General features: G+C 39.7%; 1 protein-coding gene across 8 annotated transcripts in view; it reads left to right on the plus strand.

The window, feature by feature from the left end:
* The window catches only part of EBF1 (EBF transcription factor 1), a 380,610-nt gene that overhangs the window by 335,755 nt on the left and 27,141 nt on the right, over positions 1-17,714 (plus strand). For all 8 annotated transcript variants that reach the window (XM_044777725.2, XM_044777723.2, XM_044777722.2 and 5 more), the window contains exon 11: positions 10,954-11,042. In XM_044777725.2, coding sequence (XP_044633660.1) covers positions 10,954-11,042 — 89 coding nt within the window. The remainder of the gene's footprint in view (positions 1-10,953; positions 11,043-17,714) is intronic.

Raw genomic sequence — 17,714 nt, forward strand, 5'->3', positions numbered from 1 at the left:
CACTGTGCAAATAGTACCACATCACGTCTTCACTTTACAGATAAGGAAGACTTAAAGAATGTGGCTTTTCCAGAAAGCACATAGCTGGCCAGTGATGTAGCCTGGATGCAAAGCTAGCTGTGTCTTACTCCAAAAGGGCTGGAACAAAGGGAAGAAGAGTGTACTATTAAAGAAAAGGAAGTCAAATGAAGCCTGGAGCAGGTGACAAAGGTTTCCACGGGACGTAAGTTAAGACAAAGAAAAGGACTAGAACAGATTGCATTTAGAAGGATATATGGGGAGCAAGAAGAGCGTTGGAAAAGTCCTGGAGGCCACAGTTATGAGAGACCTGTTCTGAAGGCCTCCTGGTTGCTCTGATTTGGCTGTTCTGTCAAAGAGGTTAAGAGCAGGGCTTGAGGGGCACACTGCCTGGATTTGAATCTCTGGCCTTTCACTTGTTAGCTCTGTGAATTTAGGCAAGCTATTTCACTCCTCTGAGCCTCAGCTTCCTTCTTATATAATAGGAAGACCAATAATACTTCATTTTAGGGTTGTGGTAAAAGTTAGGTCAATTCATGTGAAGTGCTTGGCACATAGTAAGTTGTTAGGAAGTGTTAGCTGGTGCTGCTCTTATCGTCATCATCATCATCATCATCATCATTATTAGAAAAGACACAGTGAATGACAGCAGTGGATCCTTGTAGCATCTTATCATTTAATTAATTCTGTGCTTCTGAGTGGATCCATGTTCTCTAAACTTATGCACCAAAGTGCCCTAACAAACTTACAGGGGTGCTGTGGGGTATTTTAAATTTGAGGGAAACCAGTGATACTTTAAGTCTATCAGATACCACGCAAACTACCATTTCAAGGCAGTTCACAGATCAACATTAGATTGCACTGCATTCTGTGGTGTCACAGCTTTGCAAAGCTGACTTTTCAGCAGTTAACTGTGGTCAAAAGGAAGTGTCGTGTGAAAATCAATGCAGACTAGAAAAGAAGGTGTAGATGTCCAATCTTATTCCAAGGTTTGAGAAGTTTTGCAGTGACAACAGGAGCACACATCCCATTAGTAAGTTATTGTGATTATTTTATAATGAAATAAAAATATTATGATTTTTTTTCTTTCAATTTCTTTATATATTTTTTTCAAATGGCTACTAAGTTGTTAGGATATAAATATTAAGCTGTTGGGAGCTAAGTGGTTAATAAACAGAACTATTGGGCATTTCTTTTGGCTTAGAGGCACTGTGAAAAGATTGCTGAGACCCCCCCAAGATACTGCCACTGAGAAAGTTTGAGAAGCTCCAGAGTAGACAGTGAGTAAAGATTAATCAGAATGTGTGTTAAGGCTAAAAGGAAAGGGTTTCAGAGTCAAACGTTCAGGTAGAGGAGACTTTCTAGCTGAGTCTAAGGCTAATGATATGGAGAAATAATAATCACTTAGGTTGGGTCAATACTGAAGAAGGCCGACTTCATTTATTTGGTATCAGGTGCTATTTAGGTTGGAGTTTAGGCTGATAATAACATCTGTGCTTATCTACAAGACCATTGTAGCTCTCTACATAGCATACTTGTTGTAAGTTCTCTTAGAGTCCATTAAAACGGAACCAAATAATCGCTTAATCCTCTAGTATCTTCCAGTTACAAGTACTTTCCTGTCTTATTAGTGAAATTAATGGATTATTTGGAATCACTTTTGTTGGAATTTCTTCCCTTCCCAATCTGTCTGCAGAGCTCTGCTATAGCTTCTGAAACCTGCCTACTGGTTTAGAAGGAATGACTGTGAACAGTGGGGGTAGTTTTTTGAGTGGTCTCATAAAACCATAATATTAACAATCTCATGTAGGACCTCGGCCCAGAACCATGTGCTTGGTTAGTACGAGGCTCAGAGAAGGTTTCTTAGCTTTGGAGCCTGACTCAGTGCTGTTTCCTGCTGAGAGCCATAAGTTGCTGGTAGCTTGTTCTTGGAAAGTAATAAGTATTGTTGTTTAGCAATTGTGTTGTTGAAATTCAGCTCCACTATGTCTGACAGTATTTATCTAAAATACTTTCCCTGGTGCGTGTTCAAGTTCCAGTAAACCGTGTCTTATTGTGCGACCTTTTCATTTTCCAGTGAAAAGGGATCAGCTCGTCAGATAAAAGCTACAAGCCAGAGTACAGGAAAAATGCGTGCTCAGAAAATCCAAGCATGATTGAAAACAAGATGTGTTAAATCAATGCGGTTTATCGCCTGCCTATTCCCGGCAATTGCTGTTCTAAGCTCATTCTGAACACACACCGGATGATAAAAGAACGATGTCAAGCGCTCACTGGGGTGGGAACCAAGAAAACATGTTTATCAGACAGCCTGGTGATTTTGCCCCCTTGATAACAGTTATTGTCAAAACTCTTTGGGAAGAAATCTGAAGAACAATTATAGAAGGAATATTACTCTTGTTATATGAGAAGATATGCCAGTAGGGAAGAAAAATTAGGGATTTATGTTTAAACATTAAGAAAGAAAGACAGTGTGTTGGTCTTCAATACTTAAACACTATCATCCATTACAGAGCAAAGATCATCCTCTTCTTGTTCAAATGAGCAAATCTGGCTTTGAAACCTAATTATAAATGATCCAGATTTTTTTAAAAAAAATCCAAAGTGAAAAAGATTGAAAGGCAAAAAAAAAAAAAAGATGAAGACCTTCAAGTTTCTGTTTGCTTGAAGGATTTAATTTTAGTCTTAAACTTGCATCAAATTTGGAAATCTAAATTAAGACTCCTGGAAGGCCAAGCTGTTCAGAGCACATCGTATGCAATAACAGGGACACCTTTTCTCATCAGCTTTATTACAATTAGTGGTACAGTTTTCCCTAATTCTTGGGCATTCACCTACTTCCCATTTTAGATAGAGTGTAACCCTCTAGGGCAAGAAAGGGGTCTGTTTATGAAGAGATGCTCCACTTCTGCCAGTGACTTCTTGCCAAGGATCTTCTAGAAAATACCAACTGGTTGGGGTATGAAATAAGCTGGTTTAATGTATCTCAACAGCATTATGTATCTTTTTTTCCCAAAAGACAAATCAGCTTTTGAGATCCAAACTCAGACCTATAAATAGAACCTGATGAGACCAAATAAACGTAGTTTTCTTGATCATTTTTTGGGCAAATTTAAAATACCAGGGTGGCCTCCCCAAAAGGTTTGTGTGTTGACGGGGTGAGCTTTAATTAAAGAAATCAGGCCAAGTGACGTGTTCACCTATGTGAAGTCAGGAGTCTGGGCACAAGTATTCCTCCTAGTGCTGGATTTCTATTTCACAGATAGTCAAAAAAGGAGCCATTTAATTGATTTGGTAGCAGGACTTGTCAATATACTGCAAATTGAGATTCATCAGTATTAAAAATAAGATAGTCATCTTGAATAATGAATAAAACACTGAGGCTTCTGTTCTGATTTATGTAGCCAGCTCTTTCTGTGCCTCAGTTTCTTGTCTTTGAATTGGGAGTAATAGTTTTTGACACTCATGTCAAGGGCCTATTGAAGGAATCAATGAGATAATGTCTATAAAGCACTTTAATATTACTGGGAGAAGGGTTTTATGTGACCTCAGGATATGTTTAAAATGACACTTCTACAAGTAATCATTGTAATTTTAAGGTCTATTAAAAACCTTTAGAGGGTCTCATAACTTAGAGAATAATTGAGTGCAGGATGCAAAATCTTAAAAATTAGTTTTCTTTTACAGATGCTTTTAAAAGTAACCTGTCAAAGTGTAATTTGGTATAAATTTTATGAAGGACAGTTAGGGAATATATGTATCAAAAGACTTGAAATGTGCATATTCTTTTATCCAAGAATTTCTCCTGAGTGTTGTTCCTTATAACACTTCTTAAATCAGTGAAAATTTTTGGGGAAAAAACACATCTCCATTAACAGGGGATTTGTTACATAAATTATGGCCATCCATGTAATACAATATGCTACAACCATTAAAAAGAATAAAGTAGATATAAATATAGATGTAATCTATATTTATATAAAACAGTATTGTGAAAATGTCTGAAAGCATGCATACTAATATAAATAGTGATTATATATGAGTGGGGATATTATGGGGCTTTTTTCCTTTTTTTATGTTTCTTTTGTAATTTCTATACAGTAAGAATGTATTCTTTTTACATTTAGAAAAACAGTAAAGCTACTGCCACTTTGAAAAACAAAGGCAAGTCTCTCTTAATTCTTTCTTCCTGTTCTTGATTGCTTTTGCTTCTGGAAGAGTTATTAATTCCAAACCTAGGCACGTTCTTTGCATTCCAAGCAGCACTCCTCAGGGTCTTCCATCTCTTTCTCCAAGAGCCCCTGCATTTCCTCCTCCTGGGCTGTGATCCACTCTCCAGCTCACCTTCTCTCTTAGTCTTTGCTTTGCATGCTCCCCTGGTCCCCCTCTTTGTACAGAGGACTTAGCCACAAAAGCCAGCTAATACCTCTGATTGTACCTTGAGTGGAGAGAGGTCTTACCTCTTCGCTTGATTTTTGAATCTCAAAGTTGTTGCCACACATCAAGAGGTTTGAAGATGACAAATAAGAAGTCAGGGCAGGTTCAAAGCCAGTTTGGAAATTCTCCTTTGGCTCCTATACTGGTAAATTCTGCCCATATTGGCGTCATCCTGACACCCCTTCTGGTTCAGTTACAGCTTTCTACAGTTCCCTGAGCCTCTTCCCGAAGCTCTCCTGAACCTCACTGGCTCTTGAGGCCTGGCGCCAGGCTGTAAAAGCATTTCGCGCTGAAAGCAGGGGCTCCACTTGCAAGGGGTTGGGTTTTAGTTTTCTTGAGGAGTGTATCCCTTCCACAGAAGAGACAACCTGGAATACCACTTGAGCACTAAACATCTAGGCAGGTAATGAAATAGCCAAATGGCTGGAAATGTAACAAATTTCTTCATTAACCATATTTTTGGCTCTTGTTTAGGTTTCTGGTTGATTTTGTGGTTTACATATTTTAAAGTCAGTCTTAAAGATAGGTTTGTGAAGATAACTTGCTGTTTTATTGTTTACCTCTGGTTGTTAATTTAGTGACTGAGGGAAAAATGGGGCCATTATGGAAGGAAAAGGCTCTGCCTAACACATATGTAATAACTCTCATGCGCAGAATGGATCTGCCTCGAAGGGAAATGCTCTGCTGTTACTCCTTTGGTTCAAATAGAGAGTAGTCACCAGGGAAGCTTGGAGACCCAGGTGCTGGTTTTATCATTGCCTCTGCTATGAGGTTTTATTTATTACTTGGCATAGAGTCTAGATATTTGTTTGGACATTAAATGGCAATAGAATATAAATATTACCTTCCTAATATCTGCGTTTCTTTTTATTTCCAGTCAAAATGACATCATGTCACACAACCATTAAAAAAAGGAAATTAAAACCCCAGAAATATGTTAAAGCGCTACAGTGAGTGGCTGAGCTATAAAAGCAGGGAACTCTGCGCGCTGATGTTGGAATGGCACCCAACGCTCTTTTCCCCTGATGTTTGGGAACACAACTCTCCACCCTCTCATTTCCTTTGTTTCCAAGAATAAGTATTCAAGAAGTTAAGGAAGACGGAGGAGTGATTTCCCTAAAATGAAACTCTGAAAAGAGAAAAATCCATTTTCCTAACTGAGAATGCATTCATCTTGACTACATGATTTTAATTTGCAAATAAGTCCCCTTAGAGAGAATTTTCTATATTTGATGTGTTTGTGAAGTGGATTAAAGAAAAAAAGACTAAAGGCATGAGAAGGCCACAATTCACATATATATCTGGTTAGGATTTACTCATTACCAGATGTTTTAAATGCATTTTGTAATTTTGTCTTTACTACTAGTGCTTAAAATCTAGTTGTATTATTCTAAATTTTCTTTGCATATAGTATTTGATGGTGCGTGAACATTTGGACACTGTGAATTATAGCTTTGTATAACCAAAGCTGTTCTGTCTTGACCAGAGCTTCAATTGAAGCCCAAAGGAGAAGGGTTCTGCAGAGACTGGTTTTGCATAGAAAGTGACTGGTTTCCTTTAGGGGAGTCTGAGATTATGAGATTGTGAAGGAACCCAAAGTCATTTATAAGCAGTCCCAACACAAAGCCAATTAAGTGGTTTGATTTTTTTAACCATTTAATTAACTTCTACTTTTTGAAAAATAATGACTTTGATGCAGCTGAAATGCCAGGCCCATGCATATATCCCTTGTTTGCTACCAGGATCTGTTCTCCAGTGTTATACCATAGCTGTGAATGAGAGGACCTCTCCGAAATCTCAGCGATGAGCCTGCCCTGCAAGCTTGCTCTGCTGTGTAGAAGCATTTGATCTTGCTTCTTATGCGTTCATAGAGCAGTTTCAGACCTACTGTAGTAGATGTACTCAGCTCCATAAGGTCCTACTTAGGCTTATTCAGCTAATACGTATCTGCCTCTAAGTTTGAACAAGACAGTGGAAGACATCTTGAATTCAAATGTTTGTGGTTCCCCAACAGCCTGATCACTCTTGAAATCCATGTGTCTCTGTTAAGTGCAGTGTGACCCTGGTGAAGGCTGTGTCAGAACCAGAAGTGGAGATGGTGACCCACCATCTGACCATGAGGGAGGCAAGAGAATAGATTCCTGAAGCCGGGTCCTGAGAGTCGCAGCTGCATTGCAACTCTACAAAAGTAGTTCGTCTATCTTTTTGGGTTGGATTATGTACACCTTTCAGAAAGTTTATTTTTGAGGGCTTATGGTGTTGTGACACAAAACAGTTCCTGCAAATGCTATCTGAACACATGATAGGCACTAAAACTGATTATTGAATCCGTGGAGAATTTATTATCTTGTGGAACTTTTTAAATGCCCACATTGATCCCATTTTATTCTGCTGATTTAAAACTCGAGGCTTTTCTTATTTGGGATTATGGATTTCTTCTAAACGTCTGAACCTCCCTTATTTTGTTACCATCGCTAACTGGTCTCGGATGACACCCTCTCAAAGCCTCTTCAGAGAGAGAGGACTAGGTCTTGAGAAGCAGGACCACAGAAGCTGCTCTCGTCATTGCATTCCCTTTGCAGTTTACGGCTTCATCTGTTTTTTCTTTTTTCAACCTAAGATGCTCATGCTTCTTTATTTGTGGTTAATTATGCCCAATTAAGTTTCTTTTCTTTCTCTACTAGGTTCTCGGAATTTTCCCAAGTTTTAGAGGAAAAAAATCGATTAGTCCCCTTTCTGCTGGTGCTCCCTGAGCCCTATGCTTGAATACAATGAGGTCACTTTGTTGAAGGATTAACTTTATATTACATTCTTGCAGAGTAGATGTATGTCCCTAAGGTACGACTCCCCCCACTGATGAAATAAATATACCATTCTTTATGATTCCTCCCTGTTACCCTCTCTGTTGATTTTCAGAAAGTTTATGAATAGTCACATATTTATACAACTGGCCAAAAGTATACTACTTATTTTTCTTATGGTCTGTAATAACCTATGCAAGGTTATTAAAGAGTATACAGACCCCTTTTAAGGCATAGTTTCTTATGTCATTACTTTATACAAGCAGGTCAAATTGCATCTCAGCCACAATCTCTTGCTCTTAACCTTTTTCTCTGATTATAAAAGTAATATATATTCATTGTGGAAAATTTAGACAATGCACAGCACAAGAGAAGGAAGAAAAGCACTTCAAGACTCACTTCTTAGAAATGACTACTGTTAGGCAGTTTATACACAGAAACGTTTTCTGTACGTTCATTTAAAAAAAAGTAATCAGGGGCCGGCCCAGTGGTGCAGCGGTTAAGTGCACATGTTCCACTTCAGCGGTCTGGGTTTCATCGGTTCGGATCCCTGGTGCAGACATGACACGGCTTGTCAAGCCATGCTGTGGTAGGCGTCCCATATATAAACTAGAGGAAGATGAGCACGGATCTTAGCTCGAGGCCAGTCTTCCTCAGCAAAAAGAGGAGGATTGGCAGCAGATGTTAGCTCAGGGCTAATCTTCCTCAAAAAAAAAATAATAATCGTATGGTATGCATGTTCCTGTATTCTGCTTTTTAACCTCAATATATATTATTTCAGTAAAGATTTTTTTCTTTTGTATTCCATTGCTTTTGAGGACTGCATCATATTCCATTCGATGAGAGTGAGATAATTTAACCATCTTCCTCCCTAGACATTTCATCTTCCAGGTTGTTATTCTTTTAAAGTAACACTCTTTATGGCCCCTCTCACTCAGTAATTGGCTTAATTTTTTCCCTAATCAGTGCAATCAGAGAAATCATCAGGCACCTTCAAATTTAATACCACAAGCTTTGTCTTGCATATCTTTAGTTGTTATCTGCATCTACAGCACTGGACGACGCCATTGTAATATTCAGTACATAAATTGAGGTCAGGTTAATAGATTTGAAAATATGAGCGTAGAGCAAATCATAAAGGCATGGGAAATAAATTAAAGGCCTTTGTCTTAAGTCTGAAATATTTCCTCCCACATAGTGTACTTCCATAGAGTAGATGCTTATTTTTCTTTGAATAATGAGTTTACTATATCTAATTCAATTACTCTTTGTGGCAACAGAATGACTTCTCGTCAGCTCCTTAGCTATTAGTTCCATATGATATTTGAATCAGTTCTTTTAATTGCAGATATTAAGTGTCACTCATTCTGCTGTGAGTTGTCCGTATGGCCAGAGAAACACATCCTCCCCCCAATACATCAGACAGTCGTTCAATTAACAACTGCTGGTTTCTTGACACAGTAGGAATTAATTTATTATGCAAACAACTGAAGGGGTGGGTCAACAATTCAAGTTTTATTGGTGGCTTAGCCTGAAAAATAAAACCAAGAATTAGAATTTTCAGGATCCTGAATTATGTCTTCAGATATTAAAATGATACATTTAATTGTCTAAAGCTATTTTTATGGCTAAACATCTTTGTTGGCAATTAGTATTATGAGTGGGAGATGAATGTGATATATAACGTAAACCTAGGTGCTTATTCCCGTCACTCTCATGCATTTCTTGATTAAATACCGTGGATTTTACGAGTAACAGCTTCCCCGCATAAAGGGTTCTATGGCTTTTTCTCTAGACGTCTAATTTGAAAAAAGGATTCTTCTCAAGGGCTTAGAAAGTAATTCATAAAATGGGAGGAATAATAAATATTGTGCCTTAATTCCTGTGCTGGTATTGATAGAGAGATTTGGTGCACCTGGGGATAATTTTGGTTAATTTCCACAAGAGGCAGGTTGAAAGTTTACTGTTTAGAATGGGGGAAGAGAGAGAAATACCTAAATCTCATACTTGCAAAAATGATTACATTCTCTTAAATGAAAACGCTACTCTATTAACAACTTCAATAAGCATTGCATTTGGGGAAAAATCTTTTTAATAAAAAGTTACCTGAAGTTCACTCCAACTTAAAATATACAAGTGAGGAAAAAGTACTTACTCTGATTTATGTGTCTTTGGGAAGTGTAATTATTGGCTTTTTACTCACCTATGTAAAACAATGTACTTTTGTAAATGGATTTCTGGCCACTTTACGCAGCCTTTTTTTTTTTTTTCCTTTTTTTCTTACATAAAAAGTAAGCACTGTCAATCAAGGAATTTTAAGGTTTATTTCCTCTTTAGAAATGATTGATAGCCTTTTAGATTTACAAGTTGACAAGTTAAAGGGTTCTATTGGTATAATTATGTACTAAATTCACAGTCTTTCAATTTAAATGTCCTTTTAAAACCACAAGATTATCATACCTGTATTTTGAAAAGTGGGCCAGTCAGTTTGGGTTGGTATACAAATTGCTTCCATTAGCCTTGGGACCTATTTGAATTTAATACAGTTTTTTAAAGTTAGTAGTAGTATGGATCTTACTTTTAGAATTTAGGTTAATGGAAATGCATTGTAAGTAAAGCATGTGGCAACTTGTTTTCTAATGTATAGCTAAATGTCAGAACTACAAAGACTGTCTTTTTATTCAGTATGAGAGAAAATATGTGGTTGAATACTTTGGTTACACTAAAAAAGAAAAGAAGAACAAAACCCACCCACCCACCCATTACTTAGAGGATGTGGGGGATATGGGTAGAGGATGGAGCTGCCACCTTTCCTAGTCAGGTGAGGAAGGCTGAAGATGTTTCATATCCTGAGGAAGAATTTTGAAAATGATAGAACAGTCGTCCATTTTGCATCATGTTTAATTTAAGGATGCTTTGGAAAGGGTGTAGACAGTGGGTACAACAAGGCCCATTGTCTCCAAATATTATTACAGGTTTGCTCTTCTTTTAGACTTTTTAAGACTTCTTGGAGACCCAGCTGCTCTAAGCTAGTTCTCCACAGAGGCTGGTCTCTTTCCTGAAATAATGTTGATGGTGGGAATCAGTCTGCCATTTTAGATGTGAGGGTGTTGTCTAAGGGCGTTTTCAATACCCATCTCTCTGCAGGCTCTATCTAGGGTAGGATAGGCTTTCTGTGCCGGCAAGATCCAGCCTCCCCTGCCCGCACCACACTCTTGCAGGCTTAATTGCCACAGAAGGTGCTGAGATACTGTATCTCCTGAGGTTCATTAGAGATTTTTCATTAAGCAAGTGCTTTTAATTCTCCTGCTGTTTATAATCTGTAGATACCCTCAGGCAAGCCCCTGAGCATTTTGACCTGGCATCTGACTAAAGTGAATCCTCAAACCTCACATCAAACACCATTTTATTTTCTATTTTCATTAATGTAAGGAATATAGAGTTTGACCAAAAGAACAGAGTTCAAGACCTGCTACTAATGTTCTTTTGAGCGAGCCACTGCCCATCATGGTAGATAGCAGAAGTAGATGGTGGGAACGTTCAGCAAAGGGATCATTCGTCAGATCATTTTATGGTCTAATTCAAAAGCATCAATTAAATTTTGGATTTCCAAGTTATTTCCACACCATCGGTGTTGCAAAGCGTGTTCTATTTTATTTCCTGACATTGTTCTAATTGTGTGCCTTCTTCATTGCAGCGCTCAACGAACCCACCATCGATTATGGTTTCCAGAGGTTACAGAAGGTCATTCCTCGGCACCCTGGCGACCCTGAGCGTTTGCCAAAGGTCAGGATACCTCCTCTTTGGGTTGTGGTCTCTGGAAACTTGGGCTTGGGTGATTGGCAGAAAACTTTGCCACTGATAAAAATTAGTTCATAGATAAGCAACTCAATATTCTTGTGCTTTGTGTGTTTGGTACTATAAGGTAAGCAGTAATAAAAGGAGCAAGCACTTATGTGCCAAGTGATGTACTTATTTTTACATACACTATGTCATTTATTCCTCTCGAAAGCCCTCTCAGGTTTGTACTATTACCACCTCCATTTTAGAGAAGAAAATAATCAAGCAAAGAGAGCTTAAATCATTTGCCCAAGGTCACACAGCATGTAAATTGCTAAACTGAGCTTCAAACCTATACAGCCTGGCTCCAAAGTCCATGTTATTAATCACTACATCATACCAGTTCTCAGGAGGGAAAAGAACACTGCTTTTCTACCTAGATGAGGATCCGTACTTATCCCTGGTGAAGCTAGAGCTCAAAAAGAACATTGGTAAATCTCGCAACTGGGCAAATAAGACAGAGCTTCTTACCTCCAGAGGCATCCCACCTAATTGGGAAATAAGGCACAAATGTGAGGAATTAAACAAAAATTCAAGACAGAGTAATAATATGTCACACACCAATGTGCCATTAATTGCCAATGCAGAAAGAAGGAAATTCACATTTATTGACTACTGTTCTGTACTTGTTGTCAATGTTGGGAGTATTCCTATCTCTGAACCCAGGAACTTGGGCCCTCTGTGGGAGAGATCACCTTACACAACACAGACAACTAATCATAACAGAAGGTAATGGATACATTTAACAAAAGTGCAAACCAAGTTCCGTAAGGACGCAGAGGAGAGAACAGTTAAATGCTAAATAAGTTCAAAGTACAGAGTTAGTAGAACTACCACTCACTGTTTACTGACAGCAAAATGGAATTTCATTTACTATGCAAGTGAAAACTATTATAAATTGAATGAGTAGATGAGAGGACCTCTCCTTGCCACGGTAAGTCTAGAGATATGTCACTTCTGGATCTGTCTCTCTTCATAAAACACTTAGAAAAGTGAAGTTGGCATCCTCCCTAGCTCGGCGAACTTCTTTGGGGGATCATCATCCCATCAAATCAAATCCTACCTGTGTACCTGCTGCACTGGGAGGCAAAGCCGCCCGTCAGAACAGGCTTCGTCCAGGAGAAAGCTGGCCCACAAATTCATGTACAGACGTGGGGGCTGGTGGGGTCGGGGAGGGGGTGCTATCTGCTCCAGGAAGGCAAGGGCCGTGGCAAGAAAGCATCCATCCTCTACCGAGACCTCGGGGGAAGAACCACACAGCCTTCAGTCTCAACCTTCAGCTTCCCAGAACAGCCTTACTTCCCCTGAATTTTATTCACCTTGGTAAAAACTTCTAGAAAACATTTCATCTGAGGAAGAAATCGTATAATGTGTCAGTCTGTTCATACCCTTGACTTTGAAACGGGCCTCCGTCTTACTCATCCTTCCCTTTCACCCTGACTTACTTATTCTTGGTGAGCAATGAAATAATCTAATAATAATAGTGAACGGCTCTCTTCTTCCCTAGCATAGCTGTGAGGTGGAGAGAGTTACCTTTAGGTTCCTCTGTCTGGCAGGAACTTAGCTCCCATGCGTTTCCTGTGGGACAATAATTGGTAATTTTACAGCACAGCAATATAAACAACATGTGTCCACCCAATGGTCAGTGCCTTGGGTGTCTCAGTGGTAGAAAAAAGGCATGGGTGCAATGCCAGATTCTTCCCATTGTTTCCATTTGGGGACTGTCTTTGCTTTGCACTGGCATGTGAAGTTTCTAGAGTCTGTTAAAAGGGACTGGAGAGTCAGACTGGGTCTGGTAGAACTCAGAGTAAGGGCACCTACTAGCTATGCAATCTGGGTCAAAATTCTTTCTTTCTTCCCCCCTCCCCCCAAATTCTTTACCTCTCTGTGCCTCAACTTCCTTCTCTGTCAAATGGAGATGGCAGTATTTCCTACTTCTTTAGGTTGTTATTTTAGTGACTTATTTAGCAGTCAGCAAAAGGTAGCTATGACTGTTTGCTAATTGCATTAGAGTGCGACCCTTGCTTCGGAGAGCTCATCCGTCCAATCTCTACAGAGCAAGACATCCTAATCCTGGTGACCAGTTGTGTATATAATTTATCTTCTGGGCCTCAGTTTCTTCATCTATAAAATGGGGATAATAATCCTCCCGACTTCATAGGGATCTCGTAAGGATAATAAGGGCTAATCCCATGGGTGCCCTTGGCACAGTATCTGGCCCACAGTTGCCACTCTATAAATATTTATTGAAAAGTGGAAGAGAAATCTTGTTTTAATGGTTGAAGTCTGAAGAAGCCTGGCAGTACTTTTCTTAATCATAAAGAAAGAAGAGAAATAGGAATATAGGGTTGAGTTTGTGTACTTACTTTTACAAACATTTTTATGGTTGCACATCACGTTCAGAAATGTTGAACAAATAGCACAGGCACGTGTCGCTTCATGCCCAGTGACCTGATGGTGAAATTCCCAGCCCCTTTTTCCTGGGTTTGGGAAGAGTAATCAAGGACACAATGGATTTGTGTGTTAAGGAAACACTCCACAGCTTGCATCTAGCCACTTGACCGTGCAAGGACTTTGGCTGGAGCCCACCCCAGGAAGCTCTCTGTGTGACTCAGATCAGAGTGGCTGTCCTCTTGGCTCTGAATGTTAAGGTGGAGCGAGAGTTCAAGAGCAGGGTCAGGAAGTGGCGGATGGAGCCAGCACAAGGTATTCCTGTGCACTTGGGGATTTATAATCCTGCTATCCATTGTTAGGGGGATAAAAATGGGCTCCGCCTTTCTTAGAATCATGGTCAGTGTTTGTCAAACAGGAGTGTTTCAGTGAGCCGTGGACCACACACCTTAAAAAACAAACTGTGCTTTATTAAACCCATGTGTTTGTGAATAGACAAAGCTAGATTCATACAACCACCCACATATTCTGTCAAATGAAACTGCTCCAAAGACCAAGCAGACAGCCTTCCATAATAATATGCCTTTGTATGCTGGCTTGTGCTTTCTCGAAGAACTTGTACATGCTTTGTTTTATTGGAGCCCCTCTTGTGAGAGAAGTCGGGAAAGCAGACATCATGCCCGTTTACCAACTGAGAAAACGGGAGCAAGCTGAAGCCTTCTCTGTAAATTATTTTATCTCTGAAAGTCACCATTAGTGATAGTTGCTGTACACACAAATTCAAAGTACTATAATTATGCTAACCCCAGATGTTTCTGGCCTTCCTTTTTCATATGCACGTGGAGAAGGGCAGGCTAAAGTTTTTAAATCACAGCATTCTATTCTGTTTCATACAGACTTGCCTTCCTCTCTGGATCCTGGAGGGAGAGAAAGGAACATGTGACTGACTTTGGGGTGAAGGTTGACTTTTCCTATAATATAGAGGTGAGGGGGATGGGGCCTGTGTTCAATCAAAAGCTCTGAGATGCTGAAATTCTTGGTGCAATCCATAATCATTGAGCAAGAAGCTCTGTCTGTTTGGAAGGCCGGAGGTGTCTCCACCCCCTCTAGTTTGTTGGTTGTCTTCGTGAGTGGTCAGTGCGGTTGAGCGCAAGGGCAGTGAGAGCCGACCCTGAGCTGAGCCCTCTGTGTGTTAGCTGTCAATCCCTGGAAGCAGTAACATTTACTTCATGCCCACTGTGTGCCCCGTGTGGCTTTATCGAGGTTTTTGAAGAGCACAGAGACCAAGAGAATGGGTTCTCATGCCAAACAGACATAAATTGTGAAAACCGGATCTACTGCTTGGTGCAGTGACTCAACCTCCCCGTCCTCTGTTTTCTCCTTGGTGATACAGCTTGCCCCACTGTGTTGCTGTTGGGCGTTAGTGAGATCTTTACACAGAGGTCTCTGGCGTATGGCAAGGCTTCAGTAGTGAATGGGGCTACTAATCCCTGCAAGGTGGTCCTCCCCATTTCACGAGAGTCAGAGTTCCCAGAGGGCTGTGGCGTGCTACAGCTTCTCAGCTGGCAAGTGGGAAAATTAAGATTTGAACCCAGGTCCTCTGGTTCAAAAACCTCACTATCATCACTGCATTGAGTTCCGACTTTTCCCCTAGATCCACAAACCCAAATAATTCTGTCTGGAGGTGATTCGCTTCTCTCTCCTGTCCCTTGCCTACACCTCACCTCCATCCTACTTAACCTCTCGCCAGCTTTCTCTCATTTCCCCACTGAGATAGGTTGGCATGGGGACCTCCATAGGGCAAACATGTTTGTTTGTTTTTTTTTCTCCAAGAGCCAGTCCCTCTTTTAGAGAAAATAAAGCAGTTTGAGAAAAGTAACAAAGGCAGCATTTGTGTATTTTGCTTTATGGAGCTGAAAATATCTGGTAAATTGATCCAGTGGGAGTAATAAATACACATTACTTTATCTTGTTCCTCATGTCCTATACCCCTGAGCCTTGATAGAACAACACCACTTAATAGACTTAGAAAAGAGTAATTACACTCATTGGTTGTGTGATTTTTCAGCCCTCCCAGCCCTGCCTGACCTTCTAATTTAGCTCACCGTGTCTAACTAATGCATTTATATTCATCTTTTATGAAGCATGTATAGTACAGAATTGACTTTAGAGCCTTTTTCAAGCTGTCCTCCCAGGTTTGCAATCTGGTTAGTAGTAAGGAGGGTGGGAACTCTCTATCCATCTCTATCCATTCGCATATCTGGATAACGCATATACATGGCTCACAGCGTTTTTTTATCCTTTATGAAACATAATAAAAAGTATTTATTACATTTTTACTTTAAAGCTTTTATACATTCTAGCATTATTTACAGCTAAACATGCAGGCAAAAGATGCGAGTGTTTTAAAAATGATTACTGTTAATGTTTCTGCTTGTCAGAAGTGCTTAAATTTTCCTGCACTTTGTCTAAAAACTTAGTACTGTTGCCTTTTAAGAACAACACATTTAAAAGATCTTGCAAGTCAGATTTGCAAACACTGCTGACAGTTTGTGATGAATGATATTGCAAAATTTGCAAGATGTTTGTCATTTCACACAGTCGACATATTAAGGAATGGATTAAGAAATGCGAAACCCCTGTGGAAAACAACCATCCCAAACAAAAACCCAAACAAACCTCAACCAAACCTTGAACCCAGAGAGCACGCACACCAGAATCTCTCACCCGGGTTTTCGCTCCCAACTTCCCACTCAGCCAGTGGAACCCAATTGTTCTCAGTGCATTTTCTCTCACCATATGGTCTCCTCATTACCATACACTAAGAGTCCATATGGGAAACTTGTGAAATGAACTGTATTCATTTTAACTGCCAGATGAGCAGCCTTTTGCTTTGCAAGCTTAGCTTAAGTCATCTGCTGTCTTCTTGTTGTTATGGCAACACGGCACCAATAAAAAATTCTAATCTACTGTAAGTGATCACGGTATTTTAAGTGCTTGCCTATAACTGCCCTCAAAGGGGAGGAGGAGGAGGGGTTATATCTGTCCAAGGAGCAAAGGGTTGTTCTTCATTCCAGCAGGTGTCAGTAAAGAAGCTGGTGAGATGGGGGTGAGGTGCCAGGATGGCCCTGTAGTAGATAAGGATTGTAACGGATTGCAGAGGGATGGATGGTAGCAAGGATGGATTACAGACCTTTTGGGTGGGTCTAGAAAAAACATTGAATGTCAAAAACCAGAGTGCTTCCAGCAGACACGTTGCTCTGCTGGTGTAGTGAAGCCTGCCGTGAATAAAACTCAAGGTTCTGAACTACACAGACAGCAAATCCTCATGGTAGCTTCTCCTGCATTGGCATGAGAAAAAAATCTCAGCTTCCATGAGCCCGCTCTTCCTGCACATGGGAATTAGTCATTTCCAACACCATGCTAATTAAGAGTACCTTAAAGTAATGGAAGTAGGCAGCAGCATCCTTAAATATAAATCATTTTCACCTCTGCAGGCCATATGATATGTTGCATCTCTGTCGCTCTATCTGTATTGAAAGTGAATGTTTATAGTCTCAGTTCATCAGTTCACATTAGCCTCATGCTGAATATTTAAACACAGAACAATTTGAACGCACCATGAAGGAAGACAGTGGCTGCACTTTCATTTGGAACAGCAAGGGCTCATCTAATAATAATTTAGTAAATCAGCCATTTAGTGGCTCGGTTGTGCACTGCATTGTGCCAAATATTATTCAGTTCAACTGTACACTTGCAGAATTGAGATTCAGGCTCTAGTCACAGGCACTGTTTTTGCTCAATGGAGAGACGAGACCCAAAACTACCCTCCCTAAAGAGTGTTCGTGTTTAGTGATTTATCATAAATACAGAGCTGGGGCAAAATAAAACTGGAGTCGGCTGTATACAATGTATTCTAATTATGCTTTTATTGTTTTGGTATTTATGCAAAGACTATCAGTAATTCAAAACCTGCACTTGCATCAGTGAAAACACAAATAAGAAATCTTTGCATAACCACATTGCCTGTTAGCAGAAAAGGGGATGACTAAGGGTTTCACAAAAGGATAAAGAAAAACTCTACATCTTTATCTTCCACACTGTGACACTGGCCACTCTCTCATCTTATTCATTCATTTATTTTTTTTAATTTGAGGAAACTATTCACATTATATCCAGAAACCAAAGTCACTGTACTCAAACAAAAATACAGAAACAAAAGAAGAT

Source organism: Equus asinus, chromosome 9, assembly GCF_041296235.1.
Source record: "Equus asinus isolate D_3611 breed Donkey chromosome 9, EquAss-T2T_v2, whole genome shotgun sequence".
NCBI lineage: Eukaryota > Metazoa > Chordata > Mammalia > Perissodactyla > Equidae > Equus > Equus asinus.